The sequence below is a fragment of the Panthera pardus genome, unplaced genomic scaffold (genome assembly GCF_024362965.1).
Source record: "Panthera pardus isolate Hobbes unplaced genomic scaffold, ASM2436296v1 HiC_scaffold_12, whole genome shotgun sequence".
NCBI classification, from domain to species: domain Eukaryota; kingdom Metazoa; phylum Chordata; class Mammalia; order Carnivora; family Felidae; genus Panthera; species Panthera pardus.
This window is the reverse complement of record NW_026526677.1, coordinates 54,787,164-54,809,694: the sequence shown is the minus strand read 5'-3', so window position 1 is coordinate 54,809,694 and position 22,531 is coordinate 54,787,164. Positions and strand designations below refer to the sequence as shown.

The following is a 22,531-nucleotide window of genomic DNA, read 5'->3' as shown; positions in this document are numbered from 1 at the left end:
GGCACTGGTAAAGATACTGGCTAAAACTACACTTTAACAAAAGGTATGCTATTCTAATTAATTATGATAGACATTGCTGTCTTTATAAATATAACACTGTATGCCTTTACATGTTATTGTTTTTAACTCTCACACACTTCTGCCCATCAGCCTTCATGGAGAACATACCTATTTTACATACTCCATTTGGAGTGGTGACTCTCTTGGTGGTGACCAGGGACCCAAGTCTGAGATAGCAGATGGGGCCTCTTGACAGGTGTCTCTCGTTCTTTTCTGCACTTACATTCCCATGGAATCTGGTGTCCTCACTATCAGCATTTCCTTAGTCTTTTTTCCCCCCTCAGACTTATGAACCCAACATGTGCAGAGTTAAGGTTACAAGTCATATGGAGTGGACAGGGAGTTAACTAGTCTTGTATCATTTTGTGCAGTGTGTGAGGTTTTCAATAGTAATTCTGAGGGGGAGACACAGGTTATCAATTTGCTGCTGGGTTGAGGGATGGAAATTTGCATTTCCTAAAGAGTAGGAAAAGGAAGAGCAATGTAATTTCCCTTCTTGCTCAACATTCCTCCTCCTTTCCCTGCTTTTAAATATGTCCCTGTCCCTGCCCTTATGTGCTACACCTCTTGTGAGCATAGTGCATACTGAAAGAAGAAATTAAGTCATCTTTTCCAACATTATACCTAAGATGATCATACAACGAACTTCAGATTCAATTTTTCTTTTCTCCAGAATACAATCTACTTTGTAAGACCTTGGCATAGCTTTTGGTTCAAGGATTCTGTTCTGACACTAATGGAGCTCAGCTTTCATCTGTGAGTATAGGTTTGAATCCAATGGTGATACCATTACCTCTGTTGGCTTCCATTACTCCACTCATTATGTGGAAATAGTTATGTCCATCAGTTTAACCAAGTTGCTCAAGCCTGAAAGTGTAGAGGAAAAATGGGCTGAGATCTTGCTAAGGAATAGGTGCAGGGAAATTTAGACTATTCTCTCACTTTGGGGTATCTAAAACTAAGGCATGGAGCAAGAATGCTAGAGGAAGGTAGAGTTCAGATCCAGCGTCCTTTGTGGAGGGATTGTGTATGAGGCAAGCTTCCTTCTTTTCTAGAATTTTCCTGGAGGACACAGTGTGAGCAGCGAATTATCTCCCCATCTCAGAAAGAAATCCAACAGTCATGGATCTCTTGACCTGGAGCCCCCATGAGTCATGCCATCCTTCAAAGTGTATTGCCTTATCTTTCAGCTTCTTAGAGCCTCTGTGAGTCCTACTGTTCTTTGGGAAGGGCAGAGATGACTGAGGCACAGGGGACCTACCACTCACCTTGAGCTCTGCTTTATCTCTGACCATAAGCAGCTTAACTGACTCCTCTGTGACTCAGCTTTTCACAGAGACTGTAGATTAAGACCTATTTAAAGACCTGTAAAGTATGGCCCCTCTCTTCCCCAAGCATTAATTCTTTCCCTCCTCTTGGAACCCACTGCCTCATACACTGGCTTCCTCTGAGATTAGAGAATAAAACTGGAAACATTAACCCCTAACTTGCCTCTCTCCTCTGTATACACATAAGCAAAGGCAGCGTATTTGAATGGATGCACAAAAGTGTGTGTTGTTGAGATTACAGGAGTGTGAGCTTGTCAGTATGCATGTATTTTTCATTAGTAAATTCCCCTTTGTGAAGCTGGAAAGTCCTTCTCACTTAGCCCAAAGAGTTAAGCCTATGCAGAACTTCCTCTCACTCCCTGTGTAGAGCCTTGCTGGTATTCTCTTATTTATTATTTCTTAGCATTCCCTGGTATAGGATAGGTCAAATGAAGACTTGACAGCAATTATTTAAAAACAGAGGGTAAGGCTTTATTTGCAGAGTTCAAAGCTGTCAGACTTCAGAAGCTATGCCTCACCAAATCAAAATCCAACATACATTTACAGGGAAACAAATCACACAAAAATTCACCAAGAGTATCAAGTTTACAGCAATCTGTTTATGGTGAATTGCAATCATCATGTTCACAAAGGTCATGGTTTATTTTAATACATTAGCATAACAAAAATCTGACTAAACTGTTTTTGTTAGAGAGTCCAGGTTTAGAGGAAATAGTCAAGGTTTTATTATCCTGGGGATCAGGCTGACATTGTAATTTTGGAGTTATCTCTGTTTGCAGATTTTTCTCTTTGTCTGTTTCTTTTAGCTGTCAGAGATTAAACACTTGGTGTAATGAAAGAGCAAGAAGTGCCAGGTTCTTCTTCTTCCTTCTTTTGTTCTTGTTCTTGTTCTTTTTCTGCTCTTATTCTTGTTCTGATTGTCCTCTCTTTCTCCTTCTCCTTTGTCTTTGTCTCCATCTCAACTTCAGCAAGTTCCTGCAATGATACATTTCACTGAATCAAAACTACTCTCTGTCAGGCAGAGACATAATACTTGTTTTAATTATTCTACATCATGTAGTCTTAACAGCTACTTTAGAGGTAGTTCTATCTTCTGCATTTTACATATAAATAAATAGAGGTTTAGCTAGGTTAAGTTACTTCATTAAATACAAGTAAAGGGCAAGTCTTTCTGACTCAAAGATGTCACTTTTCCTACTATATCATACTTTGCATATGTTATGAGTATTAGGGCTGAAACTAAGGTGAGGTAAGGAACATATTTCTCTTGGGCATGAAAGAAGGGTGCTATAAAAAACTCACCCACCAATCAGATAAATAACATTTTATGCAGTGTGTTAAGAAATAAAAATTGATGCAAAAATCTGTAATGAACAGAATATCAAAATTCTCATTAAAGACCAGAGATGTGCCAAGCAACAGTGTCCTGTAGCAAAATGCAAACTATGAACCCCTATGTACATATTTTTATGTATTTTTAATACTTAATGTTTTCTTGAACATTAAAATATTTGAGAAATTGAAAAGTAATTATATTAAATACCACACCATTATTTTCAATTTAAGTATTTTATTAATACTAAAATAGAATAAATTAAAATTTATATTTCATCTAAAGTCAAATAAAAATTATTTAGAACCCTCATTTACTCAGGAGAAAACTTCCAACATGGTAACTTTTTGAAATGACATAAGCAAAGAAGTACTTACGTACTTACTTACTTACTTTATTTATTTATTTTTAAAGTTTATTTATTTATTTTGAGTGAGAGAGAGAGAGAGTGGGGTAGGGGTAGAGACAGAGGGAGAGAGAGAGAATACCAAGCAGGCTCCACACTGCCACTGCAGAACCCAATGTGGGGCTTGAACTCATGAACAGTGAGATCATGACCTGAGCTGAAACCAAGAGTAGACCGTCACTTAACCAAATGAGCCACCCAGGCCCCAAGTACGTATTTAAAATAGTAACAATAATTTATCTTCCAAAAAAAGTACTAGTGCACATTTTTTTTTCCTTTTGCTCTAATACAGCTTGGCATGGCACTGTTTTTTATTTAAAATTTTGATATTTTATGAATCATGGAATAACAATTATTTTATTTTATTTTATTTATGTTTTTTAAACTTGATTTATTTATTTTGAGAGAGAGAGGGAGACAGAGAGAGGGGAGGACAGAGAATCCCAAGAGGCTCTGTTCTGTCAGTGCAGAGACCACATGGGATTTGAACTCACAAACCATGAGATCATGACCTGAGCCAAAATCCTGAGTCTGTAGCTTATCAACTGAGCCATTCAGGCACCACTGCCCACCCCCGAAATAATTTATTTTATAAAAATATTGCATTAAAAAATTTTAAACATAATTACTGAATTTCTTTTTAAGAGAGTGAGAGAGAGAGAGAGAGAGCACGCGCAAGTCCTGGGGGAGACACACAGGAAGATGGAGAGAGAGGATCCCAAGCAGGCTCAATGTCCATCTAAGATTCTGATGTGGGGCTTGATCTCATGACCCTGAGATCATGACCTGAAATGAAATCGAGGTTGACACTTAACTGAGTTAACCACCCAGGCACCCCTAGTTACTGAATTATTGAATCCCTGTAATTTTACTCTCCTCAAAGTGTTGTTGGCTATTAGCAATTGTCCTTGGTGTATCTCCATCTTAATATGAATAAGGCCATGAGCACTTTCATGATTCTGAGTTTCAGGGGAAAGTTTGAACACTCATATGTGTTTCAAACTTCTAGAGAGTTTTTGCAGGATATTTTGTCCCTTCATTCATTCTTATTTCCATCTCCCTCCCTTTACTCTGCAAAACCTAGAGAGGAAGAAAAGAGATAGTATTTCCTCTTTCAAATTTCTACTCCAGTTTCTCCACCTCTCTGTCTCCTTGGTTCTTCTTCGCCTCTTCTCCTGCTCCTTTATTTGTATCTTTACCTGATGTTTGTGGGAGGAAGATATGACTTTGCCCTCACAGGACTCTATCAGAGAGAAGAGAAGTGAGAACAAAGAAGACCAACTCCTTGCAAAAGCCTCTGAAATGAAAATAAAGGAAGAGAGGAGGAATTACTCACCAATTTTCATTGAGCCTTGGAGTCCAGATGAGAAGACTCAGGCCCCATGCTGGATGCCAAAATGAAGTGAGTTGGAGTGGGGTCCGAGAGTGAATGGTCAAGAAAGAATTCTTGAGATGTTTTTTGTGCAAAAGGGTGTTTTTATTATAGCCTGTTGACAGGACCCATGAGCAGAAAGAGCTGCTCCTCCCACCCGTGACCCTTCCGGGGTGGGTTATGTGTGACATTCCTCAGGACAGAGGAATTAAGACAGAAATGACTGTCTTAATAATTTACAAGGAAAAGAGCAATCTCCAGAACCCCATAGACTCAATTTCCTAGAGCCCTAACATCACCCTTTCCTCCATAATGATGTGGGGAACATAGGCAAGGAGAAAATGTAGACGAAATTAAATTTATTTATAACCTGCAGCCCTTTGAGAAATACTTGAGATAGAGTATAACATTCCTCCAAAAAACTCCCAACTGTCTTGTCGTAATGTTAATGCCTTACAAGAGAGAAAAATAACTTTAGCTCAACAATACTAAGGCCTCCAGGATCTTATGAGTCCAAATTGGCACATGAAAGCCCTTTTGGAAGACTTTCTTTTTCCTTAACTCCCCCAACTCCCAAACATAAAATCACAATCCCAGTGCAGCTCTTTCAGTCCATGGGTCCTATTCATGTGCTTTAAGAAAATCTCCATTTTGCATAGAATTTACCCTATGACCCAGCAATTGCACAAGTAGGCATTTATCCAGAGGCTACAAAAATACTGATTCAAAGGAGCACATGCACCCAATGTTTATAGCAGCTCTATCAACAATAGCCAAATTAGGGAAAGAGCCCAAATATCCATCCACTGATGAATGGAAAAAGAGATGTGGTATATATATTTAATGGAATAATATTTGGTGATTAAAAAGAATGAAATCTTGTCATTTGCAACAACATGGATGGAAGTAATGTATTATGCTAAGCAAAAATAAGTCAATCAGAGAAAGACGAATATCATATGATTTCACTCATATGTGGAATTTAAGAAACAAAGCAGATGAACATAGGGGAAGGGAAGGAACAATAAGATAAAAACAGAGAGGGAGGCAAATCATAAGAGATTCTAAAATACAGAGAACAAACTGAGGGTTGCTGGAGGGGAGGTAGGTGGGGGGGATGGGCTAATGGGTGATGGGCATTAAGGAAGACACTTGTTGGGATGAGCACTGGGTGTTATACGTGAGTGGTGAATCACTGGGTTCTGCTCCTAAAACCAGTACTACACTGTATAGTAAGTAACTTGAACTTAAATAAATAATTTTTTAAAAACTCAATGTTTTGAACCAAAGACATCTCAAGAATTCTTTCCTGGCCTCCACTCCAGATCCCTGCTCACCCCATCCTCGCCCCCCCCCCCCCAACTCCAAAACCACACCAAGAGGACCACTATTATGAAAGCTGTAAGGACCAGGAAGAAATACATAGTTTATAAAGGTAGCCAGTGCAGGCCACATCAAAGAAGGGAGTTGTTTCACCACAACCATAGCATAGTTGATCTAGAACAGGAAGCAGATCCAGAATTGAGAATCCTCCCATCTTGGAAAGACACAGGAAGTGGGTTGGCGCCAGTCCCTGGTGGTGGCATCAGAGGATCACTGCTGATGGGGAAGGAAACTATCCTCTAAAGAGACTAAGCAAGTAATAAACATGCTGTTTTTGAGAAGGCTGGGAACTATGAGAGCTGAGTGACCAGAAAATTGTCTGAACAAGAAACACTAATTATATGTTATAAATACACATATTTTTCCTAAACTAAATTAAAGAAAAGTTGAGTTATCCTGTTTCTCCTGATGGCTGTGTTTATAAATCACATGCCCAGATATAGAATGAATAATAAACACTTCAAATATTAAATCTCCAAATGGAAATGAATCACAGTAAATGCTATGTTAATCCCTGTCCTTTTCTGCTCATAAAAGTCAATTGCATCTAAAGAAAGATACTATGTTTTCATGATGCCTATGGGCATATCTGAATACTCTTCTGTTTTAGAAACATTACTTAAGATAAATTTGAAAAATCAAAAAAATGGATAGAAGAAAGGAGGGTGTGATCAGTTGTGATTAATAATAAATATATATTTGGTCTTTGTCTACTTTTCTGGCAGAGAGTTCCTAAAACTCTTGGACTTTCCTAAGTGATAAGAGCCATTAAGGTGTCTTTTGTTATGTCAATGACATCACGTTCTGACCCCACACAAGGATAGGGCCCACTTGCCAGAGGAACCAGCCATGTGATTGGAGAGTGGGAACTTTCAGTTCCAATAGAATCCAGGGAGGAGAGAGGGGCTGGAGTTTGAACCAATTGCCAATGGCCAATGATTGCATCAATCAATCATGCCTATGTAATGGAGCCTCCATAAAAACCCAGAAGGACAAGTTTCTGAGAGCTTCAACGTTGGTGAACACTTGAAGAGTGGAGAGAATTGTGGGAGAAAAAGCCCACAGACCCAAACAAAGGAGGGATGTGGAGACTCAGAACGCAGTGAAGCCAGGCTTTAATCAACATTCTTGCAAGAGCAGGTGTCTGATGGACAGGCACACTAGGGACAGTTATAGCAAACAATTTATTTCCTAGTGTGCAAGTCCCTCCCCTAGTTCCTCACTGGCTAAGTACTACAAAGGTTTCAGCCCTACCCAGGTGTTGCCTATGCCCATGTAAGGCAAAAACTAGTGTTATTGGAACAAATGTACATTCCCTGAAGTGAGGCAGAGACTTTTAGTCACTCCTCCTTGTGTTTTTTGGTGCATGCTCATTGCAAAGCCTACAAAAATAAGCCCTTGAAAAGGAGAGGGGAAGAAGAACCAGGAAGTAGAGTGTCCAAGAGTTTCAGACTCCACTGTGGAGGGAGTTCGAACATATTTCCAATAGGTTGTAAACCTACTGTTAACTATACAGCACAGTTTTTATTTGGTGTTTCTGAAAATGAATCATCTCCCTTACTTCTCACAATAGTACCCCTGGCAAAGGCATATAGGTTCAATGCCCTTTCCCCATCCTTTGCGCTATGCATCTCCTCCCTCTGGTTGCTCCTGAGTTATGTCCTTATAATACACTGGTAATCTAGTAAGTAATATGTTTCTCTGAGTGCTATGAGTTGCCCTAGCAAATTAATTGTGAACAAGACGCAGGCCAAGGGAAACTCTGATTTATACTCAGTAGGTTAGAAGCACAGGTAACAACTGTTCTTATGATTAGTGTGAGAGGTCAGGTGGGAGGTGCAGTCTTGCAAGATTGAACCTTGAAGTTGCAGAATCTGATGCTGTCTCCTGAACTGAATTGTAGGATACCCAGTTGGTGTCCAGAGAATTGCTTGCTGGTGTGGAGCACCACCATACAAACTGTGATTTGGTCTCAGAATACTCATTTAGAGGGAGGGGGAGAGACAGAAAGTGAGACCTACTTTCATCAGGAGTTTGTCCATCTCTCTCCTTGTGTTGCCTGACGGACTGGGAGATCTCTGAGCTCTGAGGCCTCTAGAATCTTTTTCTATGCATATGTATTTCTATTTAGAATTGGCATCATGCCTATGGGAAAATGTTATTTTTCTTTTTTCTTTAATATTCTATCTTGATCATTTTTTACATCTTTACATACTTTGTGCAAACACATTAATTAAATGATACATGATATTCAATTGCTTATTCTTCATCTGTGTCTTATGGATCAATATTTGAATGTTTTATGTTTTTGTTTTTATAAATAATCTATACATGTCATTGTACTATTTTTTTTCTCAAATTCTATTTTTATAGAGATATAAGATGGGGAAAGTATACCTACTCTTTATTTTAAATGTTTATTTTTGAGAGATAGAGAGAGAGGGAAAGGCAGAGAGAGAGAGAAACACAGGATCCAAAGCAGGCTCTGTTCTGAGAGGAGTGACCCCACGTAGGGCTCGAATTCACCAGCTGTGAGATCATAACCTGAGCCAAAGTTGGACACTGAACTCAACTGGGCCACCAAGATGCTCCAAAGTACACATACTTGTTAACTGTTTTGGTGGAAATTTCTAATCTCCTTTTTAACAAGGTATACCAACTTATACTTCTAGTGACAGTGTCAAAGTAATTTTCACATTGGTCTGTGGCAAATGGCATTGTTTTCAAATCTTCACTAATTTGATAGGTCGACATCGTTCTTACTGGTTTCTTGTGCTGATGAACATTCGTCATCTCATCATTTATGATCAGCAATCACATCTCTCAGAGAGCTCCTGTTCTGGGCATCCTGAAAATTGATTCTTTTCTTCTGGAGGTTTGCTAACCTCTGTACTGATATGTGATGGCTTGGAAGACTTTCCTTTTGTGTTTATGTTCCCAGATCACAGTGGGTGATTGGCTTGATTGTGATGCTGTGATCCTTGACTCAGGGATCTTTTCCACAACAACCTTGAATAACCCTGTCCTTTATCTGCTTGGTTCTAACTCCATAGATGATGGGGTTGAGCATAGGAGGTACCAGGAGATAGAGATTAGCGAACATGATATGTACTGCTCCGGGCACATGATGTCCAAAGCGATGGGTGAGGAATGTAAAGAGCGCTGGGATATAAAAAGCCAAGATGACACAGATATGGGACGCACATGTGCCAAAAGCCTTGAGCTGGGCTTGACCAGAAGGCAACCCCAGAACAGTTCTCAAAATCATCACATAGGATACACTGATGACACTCATATCAAAGCCAACCACAGAGAAGGCCACAAAGAGCCCATATGCACGATTTACTCTAGTATCTGCACACACCAGCTTTAGCACAGCCATGTGTTCACAGTATGGCTGGGGAATGATCTGGTTGGGGCAGAAGGGCATCCTGGAGACCATAATGCAGAAGGGGCTCACCAACAGCAATGCTCTCATCATCACAGCTGCTCCCAATTTACCCACTACAGCTGGGGTCAGGACACTTGAGTGACGGAGTGGGAAGCAGATGGCCACATAACGGTCCAAGGCCATAGCCATGAGTACCCCAGACTCCACAGAGGAAAAGGCATGGATGAAGAACACCTGGATGAGGCAGGCGTGGTATTCAGTCTCATGAGCATGAAACCAGAGTATAGCCAGCATTTTAGGTTGGGTGGAAGACGAGAGGACCAGGTCAGTGATAGCCAGCATGGCTAGAAAGAGGTACATGGGCTCATGCAGAGTGTGGTCAATTCGGATTATATGGAGGACAGTGGTATTGCCAATTATAGCCACAACATACATGGCACAGAGAGGAAAGGCAATCCAAAATTGGGAATTCTCGAGTCCTGGGATCCCAAGTAGGATGAAGGACACAGGATAAGATGAGTGATTCCCTGAAGCCAGCATCACAGGATGGTTAATTTGTTCTCCCCTGAGAAGGTAAGGTACTATCTATAGATGATAATAATAAATTATAATTATTATTTATAATCTCTTGGAAGAGGCAGTTAAATAATAGGGCAATAATGTTTAATGGTAAGCTGGAATAATTTCAACTATTTTAATAAATACATTTTTGCAACTTAAAGTAATGCTACTCTTTATTCTTCATTCATGTTTATGTCATTCAAATGGGGTCAGAACATGCTAGCTGCAATTGTAATTTCTGTATAAGAATTAATATTTTTCTTGAAAGTAGAATCTGCCGAGGGAAGACTATCTTGACAAATAACGTCACTAATAGTAATTCTTGCGCTTCTATTCTTTAGAATGAACTGATTTGTTTTATCTTTCCCAAGGTCCTTTTCAGCCCTTTGTTTAAGCCAGTTAGACAACTTTTCAGGGTTGGAAACCAGTTTGGAAAACATTTTGGCTGAGGGCTCGTAACAATGTATGTAGTGATGATGAGTTATCTTTGACTCTAGGAGTTACCAGGAGAATTTGGGCTGGAGGATGACAGACTGACAGATTGTACACCTGAAATTAAGCCTGTTATCTATAGTGGATGTCTCCTCCTAGATTAGGGGCCAGCAACTGTTTTCTGTAAAAGGTCAGATAGATCACACATATTTTAGTCTTCGTGGGCCATACATTCTCTGTTGCAACTAGTCAGTTTAGCGATTGTAGCATGAAAGCAGCCACAGTCAATACAGACATTTGTGAGTGTGGCTACATTCCAATACAATTTCATTTTTAAAACAGACTAGAAGCTGGATTTGGTCTTCAGGTGACAGTTTACTAATTCCTCTCCTATATGATAAATTTTCATGATATCAGCCCTGAAGAGTGCACCAACATGAGCACCTCTGTATTTGGCATAGAACAGGGATTTAATAAATATTTGCTGAAGCAAACAAGAAATATGTGTCATTGTTAAAGGGCAACGGACTTTTCAACTGATTAGCCATTCTTAAAATGTCTTGACAGAACCTTCTAAACACTACTTTGATGCCATGTCACAAGACAGCTATATCTATTTCTCACACTAGAGTCTGACCTCCTGTCCATTGAAAGACGTGAATGTCATCTTCTGCTGATACTTGCATACATGGTTGATCTTGTCTGGTCTCTCTGGTGACTATGACCTACCTGAGAGTCAATGACACAAAAGCTTACCTGCTTCTTAACTCAACACCTTTCCACTTTTTAATCTCACTTGACCCGAGCCTTTCCTTGAACACATTCATTCTTTCTCCTCCATAACAGTAACACCCAGAGATGAAGAATATCTTTTCAGATTTCCCTTAATCATTTATATCTGGGGACTAAGAAATGTTTCATTCAACCAGACTTAATGGTTCCTAACAAGGGTTTCTTTGAGATCCCAAATAGACTAAACTCTCTGATTTTCACTAGATATATAACATTATGAGAGAAATGGGACTCAGAACTTATAAATCTTACTCTAAATTGGAAACTTTACTATTCTACCTAGACAATAGCTATAGGTTTGCTCAAACCAAATACTCCTATCCAAGCCACAGTAAAAAATTAAGAAACACACACATTGTCTAGTGTCTAAAGCTCTGTTTCATCCCTTTCAGCCTGGCTTTGTCTTCCAGTGAAATATTCTGTTTGAATCAGAGTCTTCCTTTCTCCTTCTTTTCTGTGCTCTGTAAGTCAGCCTCCATTTGTGAGGATGAAGTCACCGAGGCTCATAGGCACCTGGAAAAGCACTTAGACCATCTTCATTCCTGCACTGGGCACTGGTAAAGATACTGGCTAAAACTACACTTTAACAAAAGGTATGCTATTCTAATTAATTATGATAGACATTGCTGTCTTTATAAATATAACACTGTATGCCTTTACATGTTATTGTTTTTAACTCTCACACACTTCTGCCCATCAGCCTTCATGGAGAACATACCTATTTTACATACTCCATTTGGAGTGGTGACTCTTCTTGGTGGTGACCAGGGACCCAAGTCTGAGATAGCAGATGGGGCCTCTTGACAGGTGTCTCTCGTTCTTTTCTGCACTTACATTCCCATGGAATCTGGTGTCCTCACTATCAGCATTTCCTTAGTCTTTTTTCCCCCCTCAGACTTATGAACCCAACATGTGCAGAGTTAAGGTTACAAGTCATATGGAGTGGACAGGGAGTTAACTAGTCTTGTATCATTTTGTGCAGTGTGTGAGGTTTTCAATAGTAATTCTGAGGGGGAGACACAGGTTATCAATTTGCTGCTGGGTTGAGGGATGGAAATTTGCATTTCCTAAAGAGTAGGAAAAGGAAGAGCAATGTAATTTCCCTTCTTGCTCAACATTCCTCCTCCTTTCCCTGCTTTTAAATATGTCCCTGTCCCTGCCCTTATGTGCTACACCTCTTGTGAGCATAGTGCATACTGAAAGAAGAAATTAAGTCATCTTTTCCAACATTATACCTAAGATGATCATACAACGAACTTCAGATTCAATTTTTCTTTTCTCCAGAATACAATCTACTTTGTAAGACCTTGGCATAGCTTTTGGTTCAAGGATTCTGTTCTGACACTAATGGAGCTCAGCTTTCATCTGTGAGTATAGGTTTGAATCCAATGGTGATACCATTACCTCTGTTGGCTTCCATTACTCCACTCATTATGTGGAAATAGTTATGTCCATCAGTTTAACCAAGTTGCTCAAGCCTGAAAGTGTAGAGGAAAAATGGGCTGAGATCTTGCTAAGGAATAGGTGCAGGGAAATTTAGACTATTCTCTCACTTTGGGGTATCTAAAACTAAGGCATGGAGCAAGAATGCTAGAGGAAGGTAGAGTTCAGATCCAGCGTCCTTTGTGGAGGGATTGTGTATGAGGCAAGCTTCCTTCTTTTCTAGAATTTTCCTGGAGGACACAGTGTGAGCAGCGAATTATCTCCCCATCTCAGAAAGAAATCCAACAGTCATGGATCTCTTGACCTGGAGCCCCCATGAGTCATGCCATCCTTCAAAGTGTATTGCCTTATCTTTCAGCTTCTTAGAGCCTCTGTGAGTCCTACTGTTCTTTGGGAAGGGCAGAGATGACTGAGGCACAGGGGACCTACCACTCACCTTGAGCTCTGCTTTATCTCTGACCATAAGCAGCTTAACTGACTCCTCTGTGACTCAGCTTTTCACAGAGACTGTAGATTAAGACCTATTTAAAGACCTGTAAAGTATGGCCCCTCTCTTCCCCAAGCATTAATTCTTTCCCTCCTCTTGGAACCCACTGCCTCATACACTGGCTTCCTCTGAGATTAGAGAATAAAACTGGAAACATTAACCCCTAACTTGCCTCTCTCCTCTGTATACACATAAGCAAAGGCAGCGTATTTGAATGGATGCACAAAAGTGTGTGTTGTTGAGATTACAGGAGTGTGAGCTTGTCAGTATGCATGTATTTTTCATTAGTAAATTCCCCTTTGTGAAGCTGGAAAGTCCTTCTCACTTAGCCCAAAGAGTTAAGCCTATGCAGAACTTCCTCTCACTCCCTGTGTAGAGCCTTGCTGGTATTCTCTTATTTATTATTTCTTAGCATTCCCTGGTATAGGATAGGTCAAATGAAGACTTGACAGCAATTATTTAAAAACAGAGGGTAAGGCTTTATTTGCAGAGTTCAAAGCTGTCAGACTTCAGAAGCTATGCCTCACCAAATCAAAATCCAACATACATTTACAGGGAAACAAATCACACAAAAATTCACCAAGAGTATCAAGTTTACAGCAATCTGTTTATGGTGAATTGCAATCATCATGTTCACAAAGGTCATGGTTTATTTTAATACATTAGCATAACAAAAATCTGACTAAACTGTTTTTGTTAGAGAGTCCAGGTTTAGAGGAAATAGTCAAGGTTTTATTATCCTGGGGATCAGGCTGACATTGTAATTTTGGAGTTATCTCTGTTTGCAGATTTTTCTCTTTGTCTGTTTCTTTTAGCTGTCAGAGATTAAACACTTGGTGTAATGAAAGAGCAAGAAGTGCCAGGTTCTTCTTCTTCCTTCTTTTGTTCTTGTTCTTGTTCTTTTTCTGCTCTTATTCTTGTTCTGATTGTCCTCTCTTTCTCCTTCTCCTTTGTCTTTGTCTCCATCTCAACTTCAGCAAGTTCCTGCAATGATACATTTCACTGAATCAAAACTACTCTCTGTCAGGCAGAGACATAATACTTGTTTTAATTATTCTACATCATGTAGTCTTAACAGCTACTTTAGAGGTAGTTCTATCTTCTGCATTTTACATATAAATAAATAGAGGTTTAGCTAGGTTAAGTTACTTCATTAAATACAAGTAAAGGGCAAGTCTTTCTGACTCAAAGATGTCACTTTTCCTACTATATCATACTTTGCATATGTTATGAGTATTAGGGCTGAAACTAAGGTGAGGTAAGGAACATATTTCTCTTGGGCATGAAAGAAGGGTGCTATAAAAAACTCACCCACCAATCAGATAAATAACATTTTATGCAGTGTGTTAAGAAATAAAAATTGATGCAAAAATCTGTAATGAACAGAATATCAAAATTCTCATTAAAGACCAGAGATGTGCCAAGCAACAGTGTCCTGTAGCAAAATGCAAACTATGAACCCCTATGTACATATTTTTATGTATTTTTAATACTTAATGTTTTCTTGAACATTAAAATATTTGAGAAATTGAAAAGTAATTATATTAAATACCACACCATTATTTTCAATTTAAGTATTTTATTAATACTAAAATAGAATAAATTAAAATTTATATTTCATCTAAAGTCAAATAAAAATTATTTAGAACCCTCATTTACTCAGGAGAAAACTTCCAACATGGTAACTTTTTGAAATGACATAAGCAAAGAAGTACTTACGTACTTACTTACTTACTTTATTTATTTATTTTTAAAGTTTATTTATTTATTTTGAGTGAGAGAGAGAGAGAGTGGGGTAGGGGTAGAGACAGAGGGAGAGAGAGAGAATACCAAGCAGGCTCCACACTGCCACTGCAGAGCCCAATGTGGGGCTTGAACTCATGAACAGTGAGATCATGACCTGAGCTGAAACCAAGAGTAGACCGTCACTTAACCAAATGAGCCACCCAGGCCCCAAGTACGTATTTAAAATAGTAACAATAATTTATCTTCCAAAAAAAGTACTAGTGCACATTTTTTTTTCCTTTTGCTCTAATACAGCTTGGCATGGCACTGTTTTTTATTTAAAATTTTGATATTTTATGAATCATGGAATAACAATTATTTTATTTTATTTTATTTATGTTTTTTAAACTTGATTTATTTATTTTGAGAGAGAGAGGGAGACAGAGAGAGGGGAGGACAGAGAATCCCAAGAGGCTCTGTTCTGTCAGTGCAGAGACCACATGGGATTTGAACTCACAAACCATGAGATCATGACCTGAGCCAAAATCCTGAGTCTGTAGCTTATCAACTGAGCCATTCAGGCACCACTGCCCACCCCCGAAATAATTTATTTTATAAAAATATTGCATTAAAAAATTTTAAACATAATTACTGAATTTCTTTTTAAGAGAGTGAGAGAGAGAGAGAGAGAGCACGCGCAAGTCCTGGGGGAGACACACAGGAAGATGGAGAGAGAGGATCCCAAGCAGGCTCAATGTCCATCTAAGATTCTGATGTGGGGCTTGATCTCATGACCCTGAGATCATGACCTGAAATGAAATCGAGGTTGACACTTAACTGAGTTAACCACCCAGGCACCCCTAGTTACTGAATTATTGAATCCCTGTAATTTTACTCTCCTCAAAGTGTTGTTGGCTATTAGCAATTGTCCTTGGTGTATCTCCATCTTAATATGAATAAGGCCATGAGCACTTTCATGATTCTGAGTTTCAGGGGAAAGTTTGAACACTCATATGTGTTTCAAACTTCTAGAGAGTTTTTGCAGGATATTTTGTCCCTTCATTCATTCTTATTTCCATCTCCCTCCCTTTACTCTGCAAAACCTAGAGAGGAAGAAAAGAGATAGTATTTCCTCTTTCAAATTTCTACTCCAGTTTCTCCACCTCTCTGTCTCCTTGGTTCTTCTTCGCCTCTTCTCCTGCTCCTTTATTTGTATCTTTACCTGATGTTTGTGGGAGGAAGATATGACTTTGCCCTCACAGGACTCTATCAGAGAGAAGAGAAGTGAGAACAAAGAAGACCAACTCCTTGCAAAAGCCTCTGAAATGAAAATAAAGGAAGAGAGGAGGAATTACTCACCAATTTTCATTGAGCCTTGGAGTCCAGATGAGAAGACTCAGGCCCCATGCTGGATGCCAAAATGAAGTGAGTTGGAGTGGGGTCCGAGAGTGAATGGTCAAGAAAGAATTCTTGAGATGTTTTTTGTGCAAAAGGGTGTTTTTATTATAGCCTGTTGACAGGACCCATGAGCAGAAAGAGCTGCTCCTCCCACCCGTGACCCTTCCGGGGTGGGTTATGTGTGACATTCCTCAGGACAGAGGAATTAAGACAGAAATGACTGTCTTAATAATTTACAAGGAAAAGAGCAATCTCCAGAACCCCATAGACTCAATTTCCTAGAGCCCTAACATCACCCTTTCCTCCATAATGATGTGGGGAACATAGGCAAGGAGAAAATGTAGACGAAATTAAATTTATTTATAACCTGCAGCCCTTTGAGAAATACTTGAGATAGAGTATAACATTCCTCCAAAAAACTCCCAACTGTCTTGTCGTAATGTTAATGCCTTACAAGAGAGAAAAATAACTTTAGCTCAACAATACTAAGGCCTCCAGGATCTTATGAGTCCAAATTGGCACATGAAAGCCCTTTTGGAAGACTTTCTTTTTCCTTAACTCCCCCAACTCCCAAACATAAAATCACAATCCCAGTGCAGCTCTTTCAGTCCATGGGTCCTATTCATGTGCTTTAAGAAAATCTCCATTTTGCATAGAATTTACCCTATGACCCAGCAATTGCACAAGTAGGCATTTATCCAGAGGCTACAAAAATACTGATTCAAAGGAGCACATGCACCCAATGTTTATAGCAGCTCTATCAACAATAGCCAAATTAGGGAAAGAGCCCAAATATCCATCCACTGATGAATGGAAAAAGAGATGTGGTATATATATTTAATGGAATAATATTTGGTGATTAAAAAGAATGAAATCTTGTCATTTGCAACAACATGGATGGAAGTAATGTATTATGCTAAGCAAAAATAAGTCAATCAGAGAAAGACGAATATCATATGATTTCACTCATATGTGGAATTTAAGAAACAAAGCAGATGAACATAGGGGAAGGGAAGGAACAATAAGATAAAAACAGAGAGGGAGGCAAATCATAAGAGATTCTAAAATACAGAGAACAAACTGAGGGTTGCTGGAGGGGAGGTAGGTGGGGGGGATGGGCTAATGGGTGATGGGCATTAAGGAAGACACTTGTTGGGATGAGCACTGGGTGTTATACGTGAGTGGTGAATCACTGGGTTCTGCTCCTAAAACCAGTACTACACTGTATAGTAAGTAACTTGAACTTAAATAAATAATTTTTTAAAAACTCAATGTTTTGAACCAAAGACATCTCAAGAATTCTTTCCTGGCCTCCACTCCAGATCCCTGCTCACCCCATCCTCGCCCCCCCCCCCAACTCCAAAACCACACCAAGAGGACCACTATTATGAAAGCTGTAAGGACCAGGAAGAAATACATAGTTTATAAAGGTAGCCAGTGCAGGCCACATCAAAGAAGGGAGTTGTTTCACCACAACCATAGCATAGTTGATCTAGAACAGGAAGCAGATCCAGAATTGAGAATCCTCCCATCTTGGAAAGACACAGGAAGTGGGTTGGCGCCAGTCCCTGGTGGTGGCATCAGAGGATCACTGCTGATGGGGAAGGAAACTATCCTCTAAAGAGACTAAGCAAGTAATAAACATGCTGTTTTTGAGAAGGCTGGGAACTATGAGAGCTGAGTGACCAGAAAATTGTCTGAACAAGAAACACTAATTATATGTTATAAATACACATATTTTTCCTAAACTAAATTAAAGAAAAGTTGAGTTATCCTGTTTCTCCTGATGGCTGTGTTTATAAATCACATGCCCAGATATAGAATGAATAATAAACACTTCAAATATTAAATCTCCAAATGGAAATGAATCACAGTAAATGCTATGTTAATCCCTGTCCTTTTCTGCTCATAAAAGTCAATTGCATCTAAAGAAAGATACTATGTTTTCATGATGCCTATGGGCATATCTGAATACTCTTCTGTTTTAGAAACATTACTTAAGATAAATTTGAAAAATCAAAAAAATGGATAGAAGAAAGGAGGGTGTGATCAGTTGTGATTAATAATAAATATATATTTGGTCTTTGTCTACTTTTCTGGCAGAGAGTTCCTAAAACTCTTGGACTTTCCTAAGTGATAAGAGCCATTAAGGTGTCTTTTGTTATGTCAATGACATCACGTTCTGACCCCACACAAGGATAGGGCCCACTTGCCAGAGGAACCAGCCATGTGATTGGAGAGTGGGAACTTTCAGTTCCAATAGAATCCAGGGAGGAGAGAGGGGCTGGAGTTTGAACCAATTGCCAATGGCCAATGATTGCATCAATCAATCATGCCTATGTAATGGAGCCTCCATAAAAACCCAGAAGGACAAGTTTCTGAGAGCTTCAACGTTGGTGAACACTTGAAGAGTGGAGAGAATTGTGGGAGAAAAAGCCCACAGACCCAAACAAAGGAGGGATGTGGAGACTCAGAACGCAGTGAAGCCAGGCTTTAATCAACATTCTTGCAAGAGCAGGTGTCTGATGGACAGGCACACTAGGGACAGTTATAGCAAACAATTTATTTCCTAGTGTGCAAGTCCCTCCCCTAGTTCCTCACTGGCTAAGTACTACAAAGGTTTCAGCCCTACCCAGGTGTTGCCTATGCCCATGTAAGGCAAAAACTAGTGTTATTGGAACAAATGTACATTCCCTGAAGTGAGGCAGAGACTTTTAGTCACTCCTCCTTGTGTTTTTTGGTGCATGCTCATTGCAAAGCCTACAAAAATAAGCCCTTGAAAAGGAGAGGGGAAGAAGAACCAGGAAGTAGAGTGTCCAAGAGTTTCAGACTCCACTGTGGAGGGAGTTCGAACATATTTCCAATAGGTTGTAAACCTACTGTTAACTATACAGCACAGTTTTTATTTGGTGTTTCTGAAAATGAATCATCTCCCTTACTTCTCACAATAGTACCCCTGGCAAAGGCATATAGGTTCAATGCCCTTTCCCCATCCTTTGCGCTATGCATCTCCTCCCTCTGGTTGCTCCTGAGTTATGTCCTTATAATACACTGGTAATCTAGTAAGTAATATGTTTCTCTGAGTGCTATGAGTTGCCCTAGCAAATTAATTGTGAACAAGACGCAGGCCAAGGGAAACTCTGATTTATACTCAGTAGGTTAGAAGCACAGGTAACAACTGTTCTTATGATTAGTGTGAGAGGTCAGGTGGGAGGTGCAGTCTTGCAAGATTGAACCTTGAAGTTGCAGAATCTGATGCTGTCTCCTGAACTGAATTGTAGGATACCCAGTTGGTGTCCAGAGAATTGCTTGCTGGTGTGGAGCACCACCATACAAACTGTGATTTGGTCTCAGAATACTCATTTAGAGGGAGGGGGAGAGACAGAAAGTGAGACCTACTTTCATCAGGAGTTTGTCCATCTCTCTCCTTGTGTTGCCTGACGGACTGGGAGATCTCTGAGCTCTGAGGCCTCTAGAATCTTTTTCTATGCATATGTATTTCTATTTAGAATTGGCATCATGCCTATGGGAAAATGTTATTTTTCTTTTTTCTTTAATATTCTATCTTGATCATTTTTTACATCTTTACATACTTTGTGCAAACACATTAATTAAATGATACATGATATTCAATTGCTTATTCTTCATCTGTGTCTTATGGATCAATATTTGAATGTTTTATGTTTTTGTTTTTATAAATAATCTATACATGTCATTGTACTATTTTTTTTTCTCAAATTCTATTTTTATAGAGATATAAGATGGGGAAAGTATACCTACTCTTTATTTTAAATGTTTATTTTTGAGAGATAGAGAGAGAGGGAAAGGCAGAGAGAGAGAGAAACACAGGATCCAAAGCAGGCTCTGTTCTGAGAGGAGTGACCCCACGTAGGGCTCGAATTCACCAGCTGTGAGATCATAACCTGAGCCAAAGTTGGACACTGAACTCAACTGGGCCACCAAGATGCTCCAAAGTACACATACTTGTTAACTGTTTTGGTGGAAATTTCTAATCTCCTTTTTAACAAGGTATACCAACTTATACTTCTAGTGACAGTGTCAAAGTAATTTTCACATTGGTCTGTGGCAAATGGCATTGTTTTCAAATCTTCACTAATTTGATAGGTCGACATCGTTCTTACTGGTTTCTTGTGCTGATGAACATTCGTCATCTCATCATTTATGATCAGCAATCACATCTCTCAGAGAGCTCCTGTTCTGGGCATCCTGAAAATTGATTCTTTTCTTCTGGAGGTTTGCTAACCTCTGTACTGATATGTGATGGCTTGGAAGACTTTCCTTTTGTGTTTATGTTCCCAGATCACAGTGGGTGATTGGCTTGATTGTGATGCTGTGATCCTTGACTCAGGGATCTTTTCCACAACAACCTTGAATAACCCTGTCCTTTATCTGCTTGGTTCTAACTCCATAGATGATGGGGTTGAGCATAGGAGGTACCAGGAGATAGAGATTAGCGAACATGATATGTACTGCTCCGGGCACATGATGTCCAAAGCGATGGGTGAGGAATGTAAAGAGCGCTGGGATATAAAAAGCCAAGATGACACAGATATGGGACGCACATGTGCCAAAAGCCTTGAGCTGGGCTTGACCAGAAGGCAACCCCAGAACAGTTCTCAAAATCATCACATAGGATACACTGATGACACTCATATCAAAGCCAACCACAGAGAAGGCCACAAAGAGCCCATATGCCCGATTTACTCTAGTATCTGCACACACCAGCTTTAGCACAGCCATGTGTTCACAGTATGGCTGGGGAATGATCTGGTTGGGGCAGAAGGGCATCCTGGAGACCATAATGCAGAAGGGGCTCACCAACAGCAATGCTCTCATCATCACAGCTGCTCCCAATTTACCCACTACAGCTGGGGTCAGGACACTTGAGTGACGGAGTGGGAAGCAGATGGCCACATAACGGTCCAAGGCCATAGCCATGAGTACCCCAGACTCCACAGAGGAAAAGGCATGGATGAAGAACACCTGGATGAGGCAGGCGTGGTATTCAGTCTCATGAGCATGAAACCAGAGTATAGCCAGCATTTTAGGTTGGGTGGAAGACGAGAGGACCAGGTCAGTGATAGCCAGCATGGCTAGAAAGAGGTACATGGGCTCATGCAGAGTGTGGTCAATTCGGATTATATGGAGGACAGTGGTATTGCCAATTATAGCCACAACATACATGGCACAGAGAGGAAAGGCAATCCAAAATTGGGAATTCTCGAGTCCTGGGATCCCAAGCAGGATGAAGGAGACAGGATAAGATGAGTGATTCCCTGAAGCCAGCATCACAGGACGGTTAATTTGTTCTCCCCTGAGACGATAATGTATGATTATAATCAATAAATTAGTATTATTTTTAATCTTTCGTAGGGGCCACTGAATGATAGGACCATTGAGTTTAATGGTAAAATGGAATAATTTCAATTGTTTTAATAAATACATTTTTTCAATATAATGTGATGCTACTCTCTTCTTCATTCATGTTTATGTCATTCAAAATGGGGTCAGAACATGCTAGCTGCAAGTGTAATTTCTGTGTAAGAATCAGTATTTTCCATGAGAGTCAAACCTGCTAAGGGAAAAGTATCTTAACAAAAAATGTCACTGATAGTAATTCTTGCTCTTCTATTCTTTAGAATATTTTATTTGTTTAACCTCTCCCATAGGTTCTTTTCACCCTCTGTTTAAGCCACCTAAGCAACTTCTCAGGATAGGAAACCAATTTGGAAAACACTTTTTCTTAATGGCTCATAGCATTGTATACAGTGATGATGAGTTACCTTTGATTTAGGAGTTACCAGGAATATTTGGGCCAGAGGATGACTGACTGACAGATTGTACACCTGCAGTTAAACCTGTTAGTCTCCTCCTAGATTAGGGGCCAGCAAATGTTTTCTGTAAAAAGTCACATCACACATCTTTTAGACTTTGTGGACCATATAGTTTTGTTGCAACTAGTCAGCTTAGCCATTGTAGCATGAACTCAACCATAGTCAATATAGAAATGTGTGAATGTGGCTACATTCCAATACAAATTTATTTTCAAAAACAGGCTACTAGCTGGATTTGGTCTGCAGGTGATAGTTTGCTAATTCCATTTTATACGACAAATTTTCATGACGTCAGCCCTGAATTGCGCACCATCCCTAGTACCTCTGTGCATGGCACAAAACAGGGGTTTAATTACCATTTTTAAAGCAAGTAATGAATAAATATCATTGTTCAGGGGTAATTGCTTTTTTAACTGAGTAGCCATATCTTACAATGTCCTAATAGAATCCTCTAAACATTACTTTGATGCCGTGCCACAGGACAGCTACATATATTTCTCATAGTAGAGTCTGACCTCCTGTCCATTGAAAGACGTGAATGTCATCTTCTGCTGATACTTGCGTA

General features: G+C 39.6%; 2 protein-coding genes across 2 annotated transcripts; both read right to left on the bottom strand.

Moving 5' to 3' along the window:
- Nucleotides 1-8,868: 8,868 nt before the first annotated feature.
- LOC128776181 (olfactory receptor 52R1-like) lies at nt 8,869-9,822 on the bottom strand. Its single transcript, XM_053900050.1, has one exon. The coding sequence runs from the start codon at nt 9,811-9,813 to the stop codon at nt 8,869-8,871; it is 945 nt and encodes a 314-aa protein (XP_053756025.1). The 5' UTR covers nt 9,814-9,822.
- A 10,654-nt stretch (nt 9,823-20,476) lies between these two features.
- Nucleotides 20,477-21,430, bottom strand: LOC109267081 (olfactory receptor 52R1). The gene has a single exon (XM_019449585.2). The coding sequence runs from the start codon at nt 21,419-21,421 to the stop codon at nt 20,477-20,479; it is 945 nt and encodes a 314-aa protein (XP_019305130.2). The 5' UTR covers nt 21,422-21,430.
- Nucleotides 21,431-22,531: the final 1,101 nt, after the last annotated feature.